Source organism: Cupressus sempervirens, chromosome 6 (genome assembly GCF_028749045.1).
Source record: "Cupressus sempervirens isolate cs-2001-9-10 chromosome 6, ASM2874904v1, whole genome shotgun sequence".
Taxonomy (NCBI): Eukaryota; Viridiplantae; Streptophyta; class Pinopsida; order Cupressales; family Cupressaceae; genus Cupressus; species Cupressus sempervirens.
In genome coordinates this window covers 468,140,976-468,164,063 of record NC_143123.1, presented here as the reverse complement: position 1 = coordinate 468,164,063, position 23,088 = coordinate 468,140,976, and the positions used below count along the sequence as shown (strand labels likewise).

At 39.9% G+C, this 23,088-nt stretch overlaps 1 protein-coding gene across 5 annotated transcripts in view; it reads left to right on the top strand.

Annotated features, from left to right (window-relative positions):
• LOC149553079 (Protein phosphatase 2C family protein) overlaps positions 1–23,088 on the top strand; it is a 268,679-nt gene that overhangs the window by 32,606 nt on the left and 212,985 nt on the right. For 3 of the 5 annotated variants that reach the window (XM_089788587.1, XM_089788586.1, XM_089788590.1), the window contains exon 2: positions 21,451–22,032. In XM_089788587.1, coding sequence (XP_089644713.1) covers positions 21,515–22,032 — 518 coding nt within the window. In that variant the 5' untranslated portion in view covers positions 21,451–21,514. The remainder of the gene's footprint in view (positions 1–21,450; positions 22,033–23,088) is intronic. The other 2 variants (XM_089788589.1, XM_089788591.1) reach the window with 1 other exon arrangement.

The following is a 23,088-nucleotide window of genomic DNA, read 5'->3' as shown; positions in this document are numbered from 1 at the left end:
TGCACCTATTGCATAGTTGGATGCATCGACGTGAACATGAAATTCCTTGTTCCAATCCGGATACACCAAAATAGGTGCTGTGGCCAAGCGTACCTTCAATCCTTCAAATGATTCATCCTATTCTTTCTCCCATCTGAACGGTTCTCCTTTGCATGTTAATTTGTCTAGCGGGTATGATACTTTGGCAAAGTTTTTGATGAACCTTCTGTAATAGTCAATGTCCGAGGAAAGACTTCACCTCCGTTACATTCGTGGATGGTTGCATTTCTAGTATCATCCTGACTTTGTCTAGATCCGTTTTCAATCTTTCCTTGCAAACTATATGTCCCAACAATTTTCCCTGCGGAACCATGAACCGGCATTTTTTTGGATTTAAAGCTAGTTGTGCCCTCCGACATCTCTCCATGCATTTGCCCAACGCCGTCAGATGTTTGTCCTTAGTGCTGAATACAAACCAATCATCGAAGAATGCGTTGAAGTTACCAACAGACATCTTGTTGAATATGTGCAGTATGATCTGCTGGAACGTAGCCGACACATTGCACAGGCCAAATGACAATCGGTTCTACACATACACCCCACCTACCACAAATGTTGTTTTAAGCTTATTCTCTTCTGCTATGCAAATTTGATTGTATCCTGAGAACCCGTCCATAAATGAGTGAATTTCATGTCTGGCTACCTCCTCCACTATGCTGTCTGTGAATGGTATCGGGAAGGGATCCTTGATTGTTACTGCATTGAGGCATCTGAAGTCGACACATATCCGGATCTGAGTGGTATCCCTCTTCAGTGAGATTACTATGGGTGACACCCATTCACTTGTCTGAACTTTGAAAATAATACTGCCCTCCAGCATCCGGTTGATTTCTTCTGTGACCCGTGCCACATAGTTCTTGTTCATCTTGTAAGGTCGCTTTCGTACAGGTACTACACCTTCGACCAATGGGATGTAGTGCACACAGCTCCGGCGGTACTCTTTTTAGATCCTTGTAGGTCCAAGCAAATACATCTTTGTATTCCAAAAATATTTTAAATGCTGCTGCCTTTAGTATTGGATTCTAGTCGTCACCTACCAGTATGTTTTCTGGTTTGGCCTCATCCCCCAAATTCATGGTTTGTACCGTAGCTTTATCATATTTTATTGGCTTTCCATCACCAAATACATGTGCAGGTGTTTCATCCAGCAATGCCTCTCCTTTTATTTCCCTAAATTCTTGCGGATATTCATCTTCCTTGTGCCCCTCGTCGATCGTTAGTATGTTGTAGCTCTAGAATAGCTCATAATTCCCCATCTATCAGTGAAATAATCCGTTCATTGAATCCAAATCATTGTCAGTCGATCCACCTTCCAACCGTAGGACTCCTTCCGGATTTGGTTCCATTCATTGCATTCCTTCATCCTCGTTTTCAGAATCAGATGAGAGTGCTTCCTCACCCACCATTTGCATGTGTAGATCAATAATGAATTTTCACCCTTTACTTTTCGGTGATAATGTATTTTTCTTCCAGTCATGCTTGACCTTTTCTTGCACGAGCCATCCACAGCTTTGAATGGCGTTGTATCCCCTCCTTTTCAGCGGGATGATGACGAAGTCGAGTAGAAATGGCTGTGTTCCAATCGTCACTGGTTGTGTCATCAAGACGCCAAGAGGTTTAATGCCGTGTTGGTCCGCTGTTAGCAACTAGAATGTAGGTGGCCACAATGTCGGCTATCCCAACCTCTTCCAGGTATCCTCCGGTAACACATTCACACTAGACCCTCCGTCCACAATTGTGTCTGTCAGAACAGTTTCTAGAATTCCCATCTCGACTACCGTCGGATGCCGTCCGGATGTGAGGGCTAGTAGCATCGGGTCCTCTGCTCGTGCTCTACTTTCCTTCTCCCTTCCTTGCTCTCCTTATAATTTAGTAGCGTGAGTGATGTTTGTGAGTGCCGATTGAAGTTGAGGCATTGTGAGCAGCAGATCATTTATCTTGATTGGCACTTCGGTTTGTAATATTTTCCATACGATGTTCTGTTCCGTGCAGTTCCTTTCTGAGGTACCAATAGTGTCCTTCAAGTGTGCTTTCTCCGCCTGCGTCGCTTTCTCAATTTCTGCCTGTGCTTCCTCTAATCTCTTCTTTTCCTCCATCGGGTCGGAGTACAATTTTGCTTGCTTCCGTGTGATTGCCGGAACCTCCTCTTCGTCCGTCCTGATGGTGATCAGATTCACTCTTGATTTCAGGCACTTGGCATCTTCAGGATCTCCAGGACCGCACCATCTGCATAACAACTTCGGTGCATTTGCCATTGTACAATCTCGAGCAAATTGGCCCCACAAAATGCATGCTTGACATTGTACCATTGGGCGACCGTACGCATCGTATTGAATTCGGCTGTGGCTTCCATTATTATTGTTGGCATTGTTGTTTTGCCCTCGCCTATTATTTTTTTACCCTCCCAATGTGGCACCCGCATTACTGGTGTTTCCACTCCCTCTTGACGTGGAAGCCTCCTGGGTTAGGAGCACTTGTTGAGGTCCTCTTGTTTTCATATTGAAGGGGCATTCTTTTGTGGAATGTGCCATGATCTGGCAGATCTCGCAGAACTGGTTCTTTGGACAGGATCCCTTCGTGTGACCTTCTGTCTTACATTCTGTGCACCATAGCTTGTTTCCCTTTGTTTCTTTTTGCATGTTTTTAAATTCCTTCATCATTCAGATCCTATCCTTCTGGATAGCTCAGACCTTCTTGCTGCCCTTTTCGTCATTGCTGCTCTCTTCTTCCGAAGACGCGTTGTCATTAGAATCGGATGAGCTACTATTCTTCTTTTTTGTTTTCTGCTCACTTTCTAAGTTCATCGCCTGATTGTATGCTTCATTGTATGATGATGGTGACACAATCTTCATTTTTTTCCGTAACTTTGGGCGTAGTCCTTCAATGAACCATCTCTTTTGCAGTCCATCTGCCGGCTTACTTTCCATCTTGTTTATTAAGTCTTTCCATCTTGTTTATTAAGTCTTTTAATTTTTTGGCATATACCCGAACTGTTTCATTTTTTCCTTGCTTTGTATTGTATATCTCTGCTACGATCTCATTGTCGTCGCATAGCAATTGAAATTCGGTGATAAATTCCTTTTTAACTTCCACCCAATTGGTTAATTTTTGGGGATCTGTATCGGCAAACCAATCAAATGCTACACCCCTTAGGGTTGCTAGAAATTGTCGCACCCATTCATTTGTGTTAGTTATGCCATTTGCCGTCCAAATTGTTTCACATGTCTTACAGTGTCTGATTGGATCGGCCATTCCATCACCATCAAACTTTGGCAATTTCTTTTTTGGTCTTGCCATTATTACTGGATTTTGTGTATCAGTGTTGTTCAATATTGCTCCACCAGCGCTGTGCTGCACTCCGACTTCGACGTTTTGCACTCTGGCACTAATGCTTTGTATTCCGACACCAAGGCTCTGCACTCCGACATCGACACTTTGTATTCCGACACCAACACTCTGCACTCCGACACCGACGTTTCGGGCAGTCGTCTTATTCCCAACAGCTGCATTGTTTGGTGAAGAAGGGTCTTCGTTAAGCGAAATTGTCCGTTTCGGAAGTGTATCATGAATGAAGAGTTCGCTCCACGCTTGTGCTCGAGCCGTGCGAGTTAATTCCCTTCTGTTAAGATTCTCTTCCCTCGGCAAATACAGGTTCAAAAATTCCTCCCTTGCTTCTTCCACCAATTCCATCTGCTGTCGGGTCTCCAACAATTCCTTGGTGTTTCGGTGTCCGTTGGGAATTTGCTGAAACCTCCGTCTGCGCTTGGCCTGTTGTGCCAAAATTAAATTTTCTTGTGCGGTGCGTATTCCATCTTTTCCCTTTAGCTTATTTCCATCTTTGTTAAGCTGATTTGACATTAGTCTTCATTCCCCTACCTTCGTTCCAGGCCCATTGGGCAACGACGCCAAATGTTTACCGTATGGGTAAATAGATCAATGCATACAGATAAAAACCAAAAACAGTAGTACTCCTTTTATTATTCGCATATTCTAAAGACATTACATTATGCTTATGATGATGATTACAATGATCTCGGAGGGTGTATATATACTTTCCTAAGAACCTTCCTGAAGGGCTGTCAGCTATATAACAAGAACCTTCCCGAAGGGGCTGTTGGCTATACAGTATTTATTGACAACATACATCCCGTTGGCTACACAATATTTACTGACAACACCGTACAGGGTAAATGGATTCTTGTCGCATTAAGGTATTAGAATGTAACATAGAACAAGATACTTTATTCATATAAGTAGTATGCAACCAACGATTATAATGATAATGATGATCTAATAGTACATTTGGAAAATGTATATATACTTTCCCAAAGGGGTGACTCAACCGTCATGCACCCTTTCGGATACAACTCTACCCGTTGACTACAATACTTTTTACCAACAACATCAGCCCCCCCCCCCCCCAAAAAAGTAAAGTTGTCTCCAAATGGCAAAATAGAGACAACTTTTACAAAACTCAAACTATAACTCAAACAAGTAATTACATCAAGATTTAGACAACTAAGAAGAGGGATGCATCCCTGGTGTACTCGATGTTCGTTCTCTAAGATCCTCCAGCTTTGCTTGTAGCTCACGCACTTGCCCGGTCTATACTTTTAAATTTGCTTAGGCCTCCATCTGAATCTCCAAGGCTGTTTGCATCATCTTAGTAATCTCTCCAAGCTCCTCCTTCTCCGCTGCCACCTGCTCCTTCTCGGTTGCCACTTGTTGTAGCTGACTCTGCTGGGCCAAAATGTTGTCCTTTTGGATTCCTAGGCTGCTCTCTTCGACTCCCGAGCTGCCTTCTCTGTAGCTAGTTTCACCTTCATCACTGCTACCCTGGTAGTTGACTCCTCTTGAGCCCTCTCTGCCGCTACTTGGTTTGCCTGGCTCCTCCAAAGGGCATAATAAGCATCCCTGTATACCCGGACTATCTCCTAAGTTAGAGCCTCTATGCGGCTCTCCCCAATCGGCTCTCTCATATTGGCCCAATCCTTGCGCATCTTTGAAGCCTTGACTCTAGGCCACCTGCGGTCCTCAAAGCAGACTACAAAGGCAGCTGGGCACCCTACCCTCATGAGGGATATGACGTGCTCCAGTTCTTTTACCACTAAATCCAAGGCTTGTGTTTGTGCAGAGGCCATTGCTCGGCAAGCCCAAGTCGCCATATCAATAATAAATGCCTCCACACCCTTTCCCATCGATGCATCTAGCCCCATTGTAGGTTGCTCAGTCCCATAGCTGTTTTCACTACCTCTACCATCCGATTGGTAGTGCTCTCCATGGAGAAGTGTGGTATCCCATCGGTTTGTGTTAGGTGACTCTCGTCCACCTGTATCTGTAGAGGATCTTCTTCTGGGGCTTCTTCCTACGCACATGTGAGAATGCCTGCTGCCTGTGGTGTTGGTGTGCGGTTAAACCTTGTACTCAAGTACGTGTTCAAGCTCTGAGATTTACTTTCTTTGTTCAGCTCCTCCACTAGTATTGCTAACAATGCTGCATCCACCATAACCATTGTTTCCAAACCCACTACATCCAAATGAACACTGGGCGTCCTCAAACCCTCACCTATCGATATCTCCATCACTCCCTCCTGAGTGTCCATCTCTTCATCTGGTATAAGTATCTCAGCCCCTACCTCGGGTACGATTGGCAAAGTCTCTCCGACAACCCCTTTAGGTAACCCCATGGCTACCTCCAATATGACTGTATTGACTAACAACTTAGTACTCCCTAAAGGTTCTGATGTTGCTAGCCGTGTTGATGGCTAGGGTGCTGGCCGTGTTGCTGGTCTGGTTGCTACGGTGATTGACGCCATGACAACAAGTTGCCTGAACTATCCAAACCCAGGAACGTGAACGCTTGCGGGGACTAAGTGCGAGTGAGAGGTAGTTGTGAGGGACCTCGGAAATAGTAGTGGTGGTGCTGTAATAACTTCGACTTCCTCATCATCATCCTCATCCTTCGCTTCCTCCTCTGAGTCGTCATCAGTGTCCTTTGAGGATGTGTCCTATCTCCCACTATTCGTGTTCCCGTGATAGAACTATCTACATCCTGTCACTTCCTTTTCTATCCAATGGCCTTCTGCCTTCTGCCCTCTGGGAGTATCAAGATGCCTCCACTGCATCTTCGGTGACTCCCCTAGTTTTGTCGAACTTGGCTTGATCTCCAACCTACCGTTGAGTATCATTTGTGTGGTAGCATCGAGAAATAGGCCGATGGCGTAGTGTGGTATATAAAAGGTTTTGTGTTGCAGTGACATAAACTCTTGCATGTGCTCAGCCAGTAAGGATGCCCAATCATACACTATGCTATTAATGATACCATTCATCATGGTCACCTGTAGAAATGAAATGTCCAATACCCTACTTGAACTGGTGAGTCTACTCTTCACTAAGTCCATCAGACAATACCAATGTCCTTTTGGCACATCAGATTGCTTTAATACCATTCCCTTTGATGAATCCATTAATGCTTCGCTTTTTTCCTTCGACAGTTTCCCACATACTAATTCCACCAGTTGCTTCTTGGTTTTCCTGTCGCATTTCTTTGGCTTACTATTGATTTTCCTTCCTGTGCATGACCTAGTATGCCGAATACGCTAGTGAAGTCTCTGGCTCTAAAAGATATAACCAAATTCTATCTGAGATAAGGAAATGAGCATGTTCGCAAGAATCTGTTGTAGGTTTCTAGAATGGTGCAAAGAAACCCCTCAAAGTCGCGAATATAGAATACTGACATCCACAATGCCCATTCCACCTGTACCCTCCATATGTTGTCCTTTGCCAAGTGATCATTTAGAGCCTCCTGCCACCATTTTCTACACTCTAGTCTGTTCAAACCCTCGAATGCCACATTTTGAGGTGTGAGATGTGTTGTTGTAGCCAGTTGTGCCCTTGCTTTCTTTTTGCCTGTATTGCCTACAATACGTACATCTGATGGTAAAGACGAGACATTCTTGTTCATTGTGTTGCTTGATGAATCCTCTTCTAATTTCTTATTCCACGCTCTCTTTACGGCTGAATGCATACTGTTACCTCTTTTGTCTTTTTGTGTGAAGTAGAAAAAAATGGTTAGTTCAATTGCTTGGACTCCTCCGTTCAACTTCCCAATGGCTTGGTTGGTACGGTTGTACGATATACTTCAAATTCCGCGATCTTAATATTGCCCGTACTATATCTAATCTTTATGCCTCTAAGCTGTACGACCCTCTTTTCTCCTTTGCAGTCATGCCTTCTTTGTCCGTACGGTCTCTAGTTTTGTTCTTGTAGTTGTACGGTATTCACTCTTTCCCCTGGAACAACTCTTTAATCGTTTCCACCATACGGTAGTGTTTGTAGGTGTAATAGACAGCCATACTTGTGCTCTCTTATGCCTCTTTCTCTTAGCCCGCTCCTTTTATATAATCCTCTGTGTTTTTCCGTACGGCCTCCTTTCAGTCACAACCATCGTATAGTATACTCATAATTTCCTTGCAATGGTCTTTTGGCTGGCCATAGGGTATGTCTCCTACACATTGTCCTCCCTTAACGTTTTATGGTTGTTGCTTCTTTTTAATGCCAGTTTGATTACCTTTCCAGACATAGATAGGTTGCAAGCCATATGAAATATTTCTTACTCCTTCCTGGATTGGTCTTATAGTGTGAAAAGATACTAGGAACTCTTTCCTGTGATGTTCGTACGGTGACACATCCTTCTATTTGCTGCCGTACAATACCCTTTATCTTCCATGACCATACGTTCCAACTTTTGTGCACGTATATCTTGTCTTAGTCGGTTGTATGGGGTCTTTTTTGTTTGCTTGGAAAACCATATGCACGTTGTCTTCCCCTAAGGCCGTATGGTTGACTTCTTATGTCTTCCCTGTTACTACTTCCTTGTTACCGTACGTTGTTGTTTGTTTGCTCAATGGTAACCTCCTACTACTGTACGATTATAATTTGGCTACGTTCGTACGGTATGGTGGTGATCAACAACTTCCCCTTTGAGCTTACTGCACGGTAATGGCTTATGTATTCTCTTGTTTGTGCTAGCCATGCAGCAAAAATACTGTGTTGCTTACATCCTCCTTGTCTCCTTGGGCCGTATAGTATGCTAATATAGCCTACATGCATAAACATACGGTGTCCAATTGATGGCTTTATTAACATGTTATAATTTTCTTTTTTATATTTACTTATTTGCTTGCTTTTGTCTATGTCCGTACTATGAAAATTTTAATGTGCTTTACTTATACATTCTTTATTATTATTTGCACTTATTTATTTTACATATATACATTATGTATTTTACATATGTACATTACTTATTATTATTTTTATACTATCTCACAATTGCTCGTTCGTGGAGGCGCATTATTTCTTTCATAAAAGACTTTCAGCTTTGACTCGTTCGAGCATCCATAATTCTATTGCTCCATTATCACCAACTTTGCGGATGTTGTATGGCCCAACCCATTCCACTTTAAATTTTCCTGATTTGATTTTGTTGCGCTCATTATACTTCAACCCTAAACGTGTTAAACTTCAAGTGCTTGTCATGCCATTGCTTACGCTTGTACTGTGTAACCTCAATGGCCCATTGTGCTTGTAGTTGTCGTTCATCGAGTTTATTTAAATTATACAGTCTTTCCCTCAAAGTTTCCATATCTCCTAGTTTGTTTTCAATCGTGATCCTTTAACTTGGTACCATGAATTTCGTCGATACCATGACCTCCTGCCCATACATCAACTGAAATAAGGTGTGTCCTGTGGTTACCTTGTATGATATATGGTATGCCCATAATGCTGATATTTGTAGCTTCCACTTGTTTGTTTGCTCTTGGATTAAATAATGGTATATCTTGAACTCTGCAGTTAGTAGTCAAATGATGTGATTGACGAAATGCCCCCCATGGTCACTTGTCAATTGTAGCAGTAATCCATACCTTGTGATGATTTTCTCGTAAATGAATTTCGCTGTGATGACTGTAGAGTTGTCTGGTAGGGCCCATGCCTCTACCCACTTCGTAAGGTACTCCATCGCTACCACGATGTACGTGCATCTCCTAGTTTTACTTACCTTGAGGGATCCGACAAAGTCCAAGCCCCATCGTTCAAATAGCTCCTGTGCATGTTAAGGGTTAAGAGACATGAAATCCCTCTTTAGTGGTTTCCTAGCCCTTTGACATGTATCGCATGCAATAACTCACTCCCTGGTGTCGGTGTGCACAGTTGGCCACCATAACCTTGCCAGAAGTATCTTTTGTGCAGTTGTATTTGGCCCTATGTGTCCTCGTGCTAGTCTTTCATGTGCTTCCTTCAACACCTTTGTTATTTCCTCTACTAAAATGCACCGTCGTAGAATCTAGTTGGGTCTCATTTTATACAGTAATCGGTTGATCAACTGAAACATAAAATACAAATGGAGTTGCTAGTAGATGATGTTTAAATTTCTATACGGTGTATACCATATTGTGCCTCTCGTTTTGTTGTATTGTAATTCTTCTCCACTTTAGATAGTAGCCTACTCGCAAAGTACACCGGATGATCCAATCCGTGATCACTTGTTTGTGCCAATGTTGCTCCAATTGCATAGTTCGACGCGTCGACATGGACATGAAACTCCTTATCCTAGTTTGGATAAGCCAGGATGGGTGCTGTAGCTAGTCTTGTTTTCAGTCCTTTGAAGGCTTCATTTTGCTTTGTATCCCATTTGTAAGGTTCTCCCTTGTAGGTTAGTTTGTCAAGCGGGTAGGATATTTTTGTAAAGCCCTTAATGAACCTTTGGTAATATCCAATATGTCCAAGGAATAATTTTACCTTTGTTACATCCGTCGATAGTAGCATTTCCAAGATTACCTAGACTTTGTCAAGATCTGTCTTTAATCCTGCTTTGCATACTATGTGCCCTAATAGCTTCCCCTGCAGTGCCATGAATCTGTACTTATTTGGATTTAGTGCCAGTCTCGCCCGTCTGCATCTTTCCATGCATTCTCTGAGTGCAGTTATATGCTTGTTCTCCGCACAAAAAATTGACCAATCGTCCAAAAATGCCTTGAAATTCCCAACTGACATCTTATCAAATATGTGAAAGATAATTCTCTGAAACGTTGCTAGAGCATTATACAGTCCGAACGGCATCCTATTGTAGGCATATACTCTTTCTTCAACTATGAAGGTTGTTTTAAGCTCGTCTTTTTCCGCGATGGATATCTGGTTGTATCCGAAGAATCCATGCATAAATGAATAGATTTCATGCCCTGCAACTTCTTCCAAAATACTATTGATGAATGGTATCGGAAAGGGATCCTTGATCATTACTGCATTCAGGCATCGAAAGTCCACACATTCTTATATGGGTGGTGTCCTTCGGAGATATCACAATCGTAGATACCCACTCACTCATCTGCACCCTGAAAATAATGTCTACTTTAAGCATTTGATTGATCTTGTTAGTGACTTGTGCAGCATAATTTTTGTTTTACGACCACTTCCGTACAAGTACTGCTCCTATCTGTGGTATACGATGGACGCATAATTTCGGTGGTACCACTTTCAAATCCTTATATGTTCACTCAAACATGTCCATATATTCCATAAATATTTGAAATATTGTAGCCTTCAGGACCGGATTCCAGTCATCTCCCACAAATATATTCTTTGGGTTACCTTCGTCCCCTAAGTTCATTAATAGGTCTATCTTCACTAAACGTATGTGCAGGCATTTCATCTATCTGTGCTTCTCCTTCACTTCTCTATACTCCGGAAATTCATTCTCTTCTTTTCCATCTTCGACCCCTAACATGTTACAGCTCGAAAAGAGCTCGCAGTCCTCCATCTGCCAATGGAGTAGGCTGTTCACCGAGTCCAGGTCATCATCATTAGACCCTCCTTCCAATCTCAATATTCTCTCTTTGTCAGGTTCCATTCTTTTCTTCCCCTCGTCTCCTCCGCCTCCACCTTTAGAATTTGACGATGCTGCCTCCTCTCCTTCATTTGTGTGTGTAGGTTGATCACAAATCTTCGGCCTCTGCCTTCCATGGACAGAGCATTCTGTTTCCAATCATGTTTCACCTTTTCCTGTACTAGCCAGCCCTGTCCGAGGATGGCGTCGTACCCTTTTCTTTTTAATGGTATTACCACAAAATCTAATAAGAATGGCTGTGTCCTAATGGTTATAGTTTGCGTCATTAGGGTCCCTAAAGGCTTGATCCTGTGTTGATCGACAACGACTAGTTGAAATGTAGGTGGCCATAACGTAGGTTGCCCTAGCTTTTTCACACATCTTCCAGTAGTACATTCACTTGTGACTCTTCATCTACGATTGTGTCCGTTAAGATGGTTTTGAGGATACCCATCTCTATTATTGCAAGATGACTTCCCGAAGTGAGTGCTAGTAGCATTGGGTCTGTCGCAGTTGCTCCGCTGCCATCTTTTCCTATCTCTTCCGTTGCTTTCAGGAGTGGTGTCATGTTTAGTATTGCTGTCTGTAGCTGAGGCATTGTAAGAAGGTCATTCAGTTTCATGGGAACTTCCATTTACATTACCTGTCATATAATAATTTGTTCTGCCACTTTGAGGTGCTGGCAGTGTCTTTTGTTTGTGATTTTTCGGCTTCCTTTTGTTTTTCTAATTCCGCTCGCGCTTGTTGCAACCTTTTCTTTTCCTCTTTTGCATTTGAATACATCGCCTTCTTTGCTTGCTCGTGAGTGATTGCTAATGTCTCCTCCTCACATGTTTCTATACTTAACAAGTTCACCCCTTGCTTAAGGCATTTCGAATCCTTGTGGTCTCCTGAACCACACCATCTGCGCAACAACTATGGTGTTTCCCTCATGGTACAGTCTCTGGCGAAGTGTCCCTAGAGGTTGCACACAAGACATTGTATCATTGGTCATCCACTCGAGTCGTATTGTATCTAACTTCGGCCCCCATTATTGTTATTATTATTATTATTGTTTTTGCCTTGTCCGCGCCGGTTATTATTATGGTACCCTCTTGAGGTTGCTTCATTGTTCGTGTTCATTCCTGCCCCTACGGTGGACATTGCCTGCATCAGTAGCACTTCTTGATGTCTCTTCTTTTTCATATTGAACAGGCATTCCTTGGTGGAGTGTCCCATAGCTCGGCAAATATTGCAAAATTGTTTTTTTGGGAAGGAGCCCTTTGTGTGGCCCTCCTTACAATCCGTACACCACAGTTCCTCTTTCGCTGAGTCAGGATTCTTTTTCAGCTTTTTGAACTCCTTCATCATTTGTAACATGTCCTTCTGCAATGCTCGAACCTTCTTACTTGACTCTTTGTCGTTGCTACTGCTTTCAGAAGATGAATTGTCTGAGTCCAATGGTTTGTTTTTCTTCTTTCCATCGCCCAATTATATGTATTTATGTATGACGTTGGAGGTATGATTTTCATCTTTTTCTTCAACGCTAGTCATAGCCCTTCAACAAACCACCTTTTCTTTAACTCATCAATTGGTTGGCTTTCCAGCTCCTTCAACCTTCTTGCATATACATGGATTGTTTTATTCTTCCCCTGTTTTGTATCGTATATTTCTGCTACTATTTCGTTATCATCTCTTAGTAGTCGGAATTTTGCTATGAATTCTTTCTTGATGTTCGGCCATGTAGTTAATTTTTGAGGATTGGCATCCAAAAACCAATCAATTGCTACACCCCGTAGGGTCATCGGAAACTGTCGAATCCAGCCATCTTGGTCCGTTACACCGTTCACCATCTAGATCGTTTCACATGTTTTACAATGTCTCACTGGATCAGCCATCCCATCACCATTAAACTTCGATAGTTTTTCCTTTGGTCTTGCCATTGTTAGTTTCTTTTGAGTCTATGGTACTTGTTGTGTACCTGCGCTATTATGAGTATCCATGTTCTGAGTACACGCATTGTTCTGCACAACCGCGATTCTTTGAACAACCGCCCTATTTTGGACAACCGTGTTACCCGGTGTGAAGAGATCTTCAAGCAAAGTTCTTTGATTCTCTACTTGTATCCGTTTGTCAGGTGTCTTTGGAACGAAGAGTTCACCCTACGCTCGTGCTCCTTTGGCCCATACATGTACCTTTTCTTCCATTCGGGTTCTCTACCCTTGGTGTATACAAGTTAAGGAACTCCTCTGTTGTCTCTTCCACCAAATTCAATCTCTGTCGCATTCCTTTGAGCAATTCCTTAACACTCCTCGGTCTGCTAGGTGTATGCACTCCCTCCGTCAGTGCTCCTTCACCCCCTTGGCGTCCGTCGGTAAGCTGCTGAAACTTTTGTCTGTGCTCCACCCGTTGTGTTAAAATTAATGCTTCCCATACTGAGTGTATATCATCTTTGTCTTTTATTTATTCCTATCTTTATTGAGTAGATTTGGCATTAATCTTCATAACACCTCTTGTATACCAGGTTCGACTGGCAATGACGCCAAATGTTTACCGTATAGGGTAAATGGATTCTTGTCGCATTAAGGTATTAGAATTTAACACATAACATGATACTTTATTCATATAAGCAGTATGCAACCAACAATTACAATGATAATGATGATCCAATAGTCCATTCAGACGATGTACATATACTTTCCTGAAGGGGTGACTCAACTGTCACGTGCCCTTTCAGATACAACTCTACTTGTCGGGTACAATACTTTTTACCGACAGCATCCTTCAATTTCCTCTTCTGTTGTTTCATAACCAAAAGAGTCAACATATAGCATTCTTAGTGTAACTTCCTCAAGGTAGGTAAAATTTGTATCAATCATGAGACATATTTCTTCCTTATACTTACAACTGTATCAATCATGAAACATATTAATATAAAACCTTAACCCTAATGAAAACATTGAGTTTTAGTGCTTAGGGTTAAGGCATGCTCTAAGCTTGAAAACAAAACACTAATTTCAGGTTTAAAGTTAAGGTTTACAAAGAATATACAAATGAAACCCTAATGCTGAAGAAACTTTAGGCCCTTAGGGTTTAGTGTTAGGGTTCACTCATGGTATATACTAAAGTAAAAGGCTTTAAATCAATTAGTAAATTAAAAAACTTAAAATATTTGTAGGGCATTACTTGGAGAATGAAAATAGAAGGGGAAGATTTGTGAAGCTATCGAGAGTTGGTCCAATATGACCAATATGATAATCTTAACATGCGACGTCGCATGGTCAAATGCAGTAGAAATGACTAAGATACCAAAATTTGAAAATACAAAAAAAGAAGAAATCACAATGTATAGGAAAAAACTGCTAAAAATAGCGATTTAATAGTGTACACAATTTATTGTGATAGTTGGGTTAGTGATTTATTTGATCAATTTTAAACAATATGCAATTTTGTTAATTTGAAAGATTGGTATGAAGGGCCAAATTCTGATTTGTTAGAATCATTTGCAAAAAATTGCTGATCTTTGTAATCAATTGTTTTATTTCTAGCCATCCATGAAACAATTACTGCAATTTGCTTGTGCTTTGCATGTACACCCATGTTTGAATGTAGAACTATCATTATTATAATTTTAAAATCATGTAAATCTAGCTCTACTTTAATTGAAATTGTAATTTTGTTGGCATAGCGCCATGAAATATCCCAAACTGGATATTTACTCGATTTTTTTTTCAGTCAATATATTCAGACTTAAAGATAGACAAATGTATTACAACACAACAATAGAAACCAGTAGATTCTATAATAGATATTAACCTGTTCTTTCTCGAAATAATATTCAAGATTCAAGCATATGGAAATGCATTATAAATCAAAATCAACAGTATAAACCTGTAAACTCTCATTCAACTGCTTAAAACATGCTATTGCATTATACGACAACGATACAATAATCAACAATCATAATCCAATCTTAAACACAGTTTTACAGTCAGATTGGAACTCTAAGAGAAGAACTTGTAAGCGCATACTAGACACTTGAAGTGACGTCTCCATGGACAATGGTTTGCGTTCATTGTTTGCCGGCACGAGGGGCTACGTCCTCACACTGGCTGAAAGCTGAAGCTTTCCAAAAACTCTCGCAAGAGAGACTAAAATCTGAATAATAAATCAAGCATATCCCAAGGAATGAGTCTCATCTCCTTATATCTTCATAGTTGTGACTCGTCTACTACCCTTCCTAGCTTTTTGTCTTATCTCTCCTTGTCTTTTTTGCCCACTTTATAATATTAAATTGACCTTTAATAATTTGAGTCCACGCTCTCCAAGTCAAATTTTAATATTATATAAATATGTCTTTAACTTTTCTAATGTCACAAAAAGGGGACATTACAAATCTCCCCTCCTTAAAATTGCTTGTCTTCAATTAATCAGTACCAATATCCCATATGAATCTGCAGGTAGACCTGTAACCCAATCTGAAAGCAAATCTTGACACATTGCAAAGCAAGGTGTCACTCTGCAACCCATCCATCAACCCGATCCCTGGGTCCCATATAAATCTATGAAATATCACTGCACCTGTAGACTGTACAACTCTACTTATCCTCACATCCAGTCTTGAATTGAGTAGAACTATAACAAAATCCTCAATAAGCCATAGATACATGCTATCAACACTTGGATCCCAAACCCTGTTGTCTTGACCAGCTACTATGATAATGTAGAAATGTATCAAGGGGCTATGTATAACCCAGTAGATGGTGACGATCTGACCTAAATAGATGATGTAAGAAACGAGCTGCTCAAAAGATGAAACTAACACCATAGGTACATCGAAACCCATACTATCGTCATAAATTTGGAGAACCCCCAAGTGCATAGGTGCTATGAGTAAGTATGAAGATGAAAAGCTAATCACTATGATTGAAACATAGCTCACATCAATACTTCACTAAGATCTATTCAATGGTTGATGTAGGAAATCTATCCAACTCTTGTATGGGGTGAAATCGGAAACTATGTTTGGATTGATCCAATGACAAGCAACAGTAGTCAATTCACCACTACCATCCCGTGACCTAGATTCATTGCTAGGAATTTTACGAGAACCCAATATCCTGAAATCAAAATCATCTTCTTCATGGCAATCAAAAGGAGTTCCCTCGTTTATTACAAAAAGGGATTATCAGAAGTCTAGTCAGCAACAACTTCAAACAAAGGGTTGTCTACAAGATGAATGTAATATGAAGTTCTGATACTTGATCATTTGGGGCAGCTATCCAAGTCATGCGTCTGCTAAATGCTATCAAGTTCATCAATGACTTCTTGGAAAAACTCCTGCCTCACTTTACCCTTATGTTCTCGAGAGTGATTTGTTACCCTGATCTGATTTTCTGCTTTTTGAAGAGAAAATTGAGTTTTATACAATGCCTCACAAGCATACTTAAGCTCCCTGTTGAGCTCTTGAATCTCATTCTTTTCTCTATTTGACTGATCAGCATGTAATTCAGCAACCTTAAGAATATAATCCCTATTAGACAACAAATATAAATAATTTGATTTCATAGCTTTAAGTGTTGTTTTGACCACTTGCAAATCAGCAACAAGCCAAACTCCTTCCACTTCCCTTTGGGCCTTCCTATAGAGATCTTCAACTATCTTATGAGTGCTGTCATAACGTACCAAAGATACCACAATCATGTCTTCACTAACCTTTAGCTGGTTCTTTAAGGTGTGTATTTCATTATTGTCATGTTGAAGTGGTTCATTGTCTTGCAATGTCATCTCAGACTGTTCTTCTAAATTCATGTCACGGGCATTAGAAATATATGGTTCATCATACAAAGATTCCAACCTGCTATTACCTCGTGTGCAACCGACCTCATCAACTTGCTTGTCAAAGCTAACCTCTAAATTCCCAACATAGAAACTAGCACCTTGTGTAACATCTATGTGATCATGAGAAGGCCACAAATCAACGGTAGTTGACTATTCTTTTTCAAGACCCTTTGTTCGATGATTTTGGTCTGCCAAGAATTCTTCATACACATCGTTGTATTGGTCTTTTGTAAGGAGATCCTGAACCAATTCCAAATACTTTCTTTTTGCCATATCAGTCTTATTTTGCTGCTCTAGATGAAAATCCATGTAATCATTGAATGATAAATCATTGTGAATTTGGGTAGGCAGTTCTTTATACTCTCCATAAATGTCAAGTATTTTTTCTCTTATATCGGATTCAAAATTCTGGGCTAACTGCTCTTGTAATTTCATAGTACCTTTCAAGATTTTGTCCAAACTCTATATTTACCCAAATTGTCAAGATGGATGTTCTTTCAATAAAATAGAAAACTGATGTGTAGAGATTTTCAACAAGGCTGCTGTGGTAATATGTTCAACATCTGTAAGAATTCCCACTTGGTTTGTCAAGAGATTAAGTTCTAACAAGAGGAATTTTGACCAACAGTGGTGGGCAACCCACATATAAGAATGCTGATGCTACTGTCATATTACCTCTGATTATGAGCAAAGACTAATTCACAATCTCTAAACATAGAAAAAACAATATGCTTAGTTTCATGTTATGGCAGAATGCAAAACCACTATTGGTATTTGGGCGTAAGTACAAGCTTTTCATATCATGCCAAATGACTTCATCTTCCCAAACTACCTGAGCAAGTTAAACATGAATGGAGAAGATGACTGCCCGCGTGACTAGGACAGGTCACTTCTACACCTAGATAGACTGCTCATAGCCATGAGTATCTCTAGCAACCACCCAACGACCCTTACAAGGATATCTGCCGTAGTCATGGATACTTATCAGTTCGAACTAAGACCTCTGCTTAGCCTGTTAACAACATTGCTGGATATCACTCTCACTGATCATTTCCACCACTCTAGATGTGATACGACTCATGCCCGTAGTACCTTCTGACTGTTATTTTACTGCTATGGATTCTTCCTGCTGCTTGTTAGAACTTACATGGCCATTTCATACAATGCAATTGTAGCAAGAGCCTTTGCATCTGCAGTTACACACCAAAGTGTTGTGTAGGGTACTTTATGCAACTTTATTAATTCACCTTCATCGTGAAGGCCTGTTTCTTACCCATGTAATGAATCTATAACCTCTTTTTCCACATGGGCCCTATACAATAATAAAGTGATTTCCTCATCACCTCCTCCTTGAATGATGCATCATGCGAAACATTCAAAAGCCAAGGAAATGAGTTCTACTCAATCACCAATGATATAAGTCCTAAATTTATTCTATTCACATGGAGAGGGAAACATCGTGTTGCCTGTTGAAGGATTTAAAAAGCAATAAGGTTAACAAGATCTTTTGAATTCATATGTATTCTAGTTTCTTCTTCAACCTATAGACTTCACACAATCGGCTAACACTTGCTCATGCGACCCTCAAAATTCCTATACCATATACGTGTTTGGAGAAGGGGCACTTGAAAACTTATAGCAAAGTGTCCTTCCAGCGGTTACAAACTCTGCTCTACTCTTTGTCTACCGTAAAATATGTTGTTTGGTGAAGATTGTTGGAAATGATATTGAACTAGATTCCTCTGCAAACCTTTGTTTTCAAATTCCTTCAAGACTGCCGTAATGGCTCTTCAAGATATCCGACCGGTTGCTAATGTTTACGATATCCCGTTCATTACGATTCCTTGGTTAGATTCTTGTGCGTTAAAAATCGCCAAGAGTTGCAGTCACTAGCACCAACTATTTGAATGGTAACGCTTCTCTGCCTTAACTACTGACATTAACCATGTCGAATAATTTCTTTACTGTGGAGGATGGCCATCGTTTCTCTATTTCTTGATAAATGTCTTTAACTCCTTGCTCGATGTCTCCAACTCCCAGTTTTTTGTTGGCACATAGTTGTTAAATACATGGTTCACACCACAATGCCACATAAGATTATTAATAATCCAAACCTTATATGTCTAAAATCACCTCAGGTCTGACACCACATCATGTAACGGTGGAAGACAAGGCTTGCGTGACATAGAACATGTCCACGAGACACTATCGCTCAAGCTGAGATGCCTAGGTGGCCTCTTCCAGATTTCTATATTTCAAGATCCTCGTGATGTCCTCTCTCCTTTTGGCATTACACACAAAAAACTACCTATTGCTTTCCCATTTCACTTGTGCTCCACACATGCCTTCCTGCAATTCGGTGTTGTTCTTGTACAGTTCTCACCTCCTTATTGCCTTTGGTGGACAATACTGACTCCACAAATATTGATGTGATTTCTGAATTTGGAAGTCACGTTTAATCTATCTTAAGACATTCCCAGTATTTTCAAACAAGAGAACGTTCATTCTAATGGCTTGCCTTTAGCTCAACTCCATTATCAACTTAAGAATTTCAACCGCCCAAAGTAAAATATTAAGAGCTGACGGGAAAGTTTCTATAGTTCACAGCTTTGATTGTTTCGTACTCCCATGCTGGGCTTCTTGTTGAACTTCCAGTCATTGAAGATCTTTCACCTGCAACAAAGCGCATACACCCAGACCATGCTTGTAATGACTCGATAGTTATTTTCACTCGACTTGGTATGGTACACTCACTGCCTACACAGGACGTCTACACTGCTGTTATGGCCAACGCAGTATGGAGAATACTGGTATTAGTATTAACTCCACCTTCGCTTATACCCTGTGCTCTCTTTGTCTTGCCACCCAGCTGATAACTGTCAACTAGAGCTTATCCCAGCAGTCTAATCATGATTGTAAGTGCTGATAGGAAATCGATAAAACAATGGAAAAGCCATGACTGGTCTAGTGCTGATGCCTATCTGGCAAAGTCTACTCCCAAACTCCCACTGTTTCCTTCAAGATGATCTTATTTCCGCAGTAGGTTATTACTGCTACTCTCACATTCATTCAATACACTTCAAATGTATAGGGGATCTGGCCCACGTTTCTACAACTGTTATAACCAAAAATTCGAACATACCTACATTATCTTGCCGTCTCCATGCTTATAGTGGGTCTATTGAGTTCACGTGTTTCTTTGCAGTCTTCTTACTTGAAACTTGTTGAAATCTCCAAGAGGGCTGTAAAGTTTAGTCATAGATCCGTGTTGAAATAACAGTGCACATGCTTCCATTGTTGCCTTGCTTCTTCTGCGATAATTTTGTTCTAGATATTAGTATTTTCAAATCTCCAAACTCCCTTCCTAGGTGTTTTATCGTAAGGTTAAGCTCATTTACATGTTCCAACTTCTTTTTATAGAGATGGACGCCACCATTCCCAAAATCAGTACGTAGAGTTTTTTGCAGTTCTTTGTTGAATATGGGCTCCAGAATAATTCACACCCTGATTAATATCAATTATCCATTACTTTATCTGGATATTTGCAACTAAAATCTGATTCAAAACTCTGAATATACCCACTAGGATGGCAGATTCAATAGCTCTGATACCACTGAAATATCTCAAACTGGATATTTACTCAATTTCTTTTTCAATCAAAATATTCAGACCTAAAGATAGGCAAAGGTATTACAACACAACAATAGAAACCAGTAGATTCTACAATAGATATTAATCCGTTCTTTCTCGAAATAATATTCAGGATTCAAGCATATGGAAATGCATTATTAATCAACAGTATAAACTAGTAAACTCTCATTCAACTCCTTAAAACATGTTATTGCATTATACAACAGCAATACAATAACCAACAATCATAATCCAATCTTAAACACAATTTTGCAGTCAGATTGGAACACTAAGAGAAGAACCTGTAAGCACATATGAGACATCTGAAGTGATGTCTCTAGGGACAATGGGTTTGCGTCCATTGTCTGTTTGCACGAGGGGCTACGTCCTCACACTGGCTGAAAGCTGAAGCTTTTCGAAAACTCTTGCAAGAGAGAAACTGAAATCTGAATAATAAATCAAGCATATCTCAAGGAATGAGTCTCATCTCCTTTTATCTTCATAGCTGTGACTCTTCGACTACCCTTCTTGGCTTTTCGTCTTATCTCTTCTTATCCTTTTTGCCCACTTTATAATATTAAATTGACCTTTAATAATTTGAGTCCATGCTCTCCAAGTCAAAAATTAATATTATATAATTATGTCTTCAACTTTTCTAATCTCCCAAAAAGGGGACATTACATGCCAAGATCCTTGTGTTCCTTCCCGCTGAAATTTTCTTCTAGTTTGAGCTGTTTTGATAAATATATTTAAAATACTTTTGTTTTGAAAATTGGCTAAATTCTCATTTCAGAAGATGATGGACACAAAATCCATGCGTTAGATTAGAAACCATTCTTCCGTAGTTCTTTTCAGTTTATATAGAATTTTCATAATGTATTGACTATTGCATAGGGTCTTTGTAAGAATGCTTTAGTTCTCTTAAACGTTTTTTATAAATTGGATTGCTTGAACTTTTTTGTGCTGCTATATCCAGTTTTAGAATATACCAGCCAGTCCTTTATTTTGTGTTTTTCAATGCAGCAACATGTATTAAGTTTAGTTATGTCTATATGGTTCTCATCTGTTCTTATTTTGCAGAATAATCTATCGCATATATAACAAGAACCAAGATCGCAGTGCAATCTCAATATTTAAAAAGAAAATGGCGGAAAATTTCGACCTACAAGCCAGAAATAAAAATATTAATGCTACAGGTTTGGAGAATAAGCGCACATGTGATGCACTTGATAGTTCTTCACCAACAGCAAAGAAGTCAAAAACTGATGAAGAGCAAATTGTGAAATATGAGTTGAGTGGAAAATACACTGATTTTTCAAATGAAAGGACCAAGGATAGTGGTGAAAATGCAGAAAATAAAAATTTTCATGGCCACAATAACTTAACTGTAAGTGAACTGAATTTAAACGAAGCATATCAAAAAACAGATTACAGCTGCAATTTGCTTATTGACTCAGGTACTGGAAATAAAAAATGCCAGGAGAACGATAATTTATTGGCAAATGAGCAAATTTCAAATAATAAAAGTCATATCACGGAGGTAGCTACAGAAGTTACTCTTGTTGAAGCAGATGCTGCAGAAGATAAAGGTTCCCGACATACCATGGAGGATGCTTGGGTTGTTCTCTCAGATGCAAGCTTAGGCGTCCCAGGGAAACTGAGGTAAAATGGGAATTAGATGTTTGTTTTTTTGAATCTGGGCTGTGTTTGATAGGACAAGTTACAATATTCCTTGCAGAAACCTAGTTTCAGCACTTAATTGAGTAATATTTGTGAGTTACATCACTTTTATATTTTGTTGCACATGAAATCCTTTGGAAGTTGTGATTTTGATTAGGCTTATCTTTGTTTTAAAAATTCTATTTCTTTAAATTTTAAATGTGATACTGAAAGTCATATGATTATTCTGTCTACCCATCAAAGGCAGTCTAGTTAAGAATTAGTATCCAAAAGATACCTTCCAGTATTTATAAAATTGAATTATTGAAGTAATCTATGATAACCCATATAAATACCTTAACATTAAGGAACACGACAGTCATCATTTCTAATTAATGTTTCCAATTTCCAAAATACCTGTCTTGCTTTAGCGAAAAGCATAATGCATTCAGTGAAACACCATGAGCAAATACATACAATCCTGCAACACAGGATATCCAAGAACAACACACAGAGAATCATCATATGCAGCTAGCGTGAATGTTTTAGTAAGTTTATATTATTTGTTCTCAAATGACAAAACAATATGTTTCTTTAAAGGTGATAGCTTCAATCTGAATGTGCTGCATGCTTTTGCTTTTAAATTGAATGGAACACTACTATGCAAACTTGCCGTGTACGACTTCCACAACTTACCAGCAGGTTGTGCATCTATTGCCTATTTACCAGTGAGGTTAATATGTGATTCTCAGTGTCATTATCTGCTCAGGCGTTGCCCAACGTAAGTCATCCTTTAGCTTAGTTAATTCAGTATATGATGGTACTTATATTCACTCACTGCAGTTTAATTTAGTTGCATACCTAACAACAGACGGATGTGGATATCTGAAGTAGCAGTTCATTGTGTTTATTCTTACTGTTGTGCTTGCTTCATATCTCATCAACGGGTTATAATATTTGGCAAGACATCTTCCTATATTATTTTCTATATCACTTCTTGATATTCTGTGCAATACAACTCAAATTGAAAAGTTTGGTTATGGATATCAGAGACCTTCA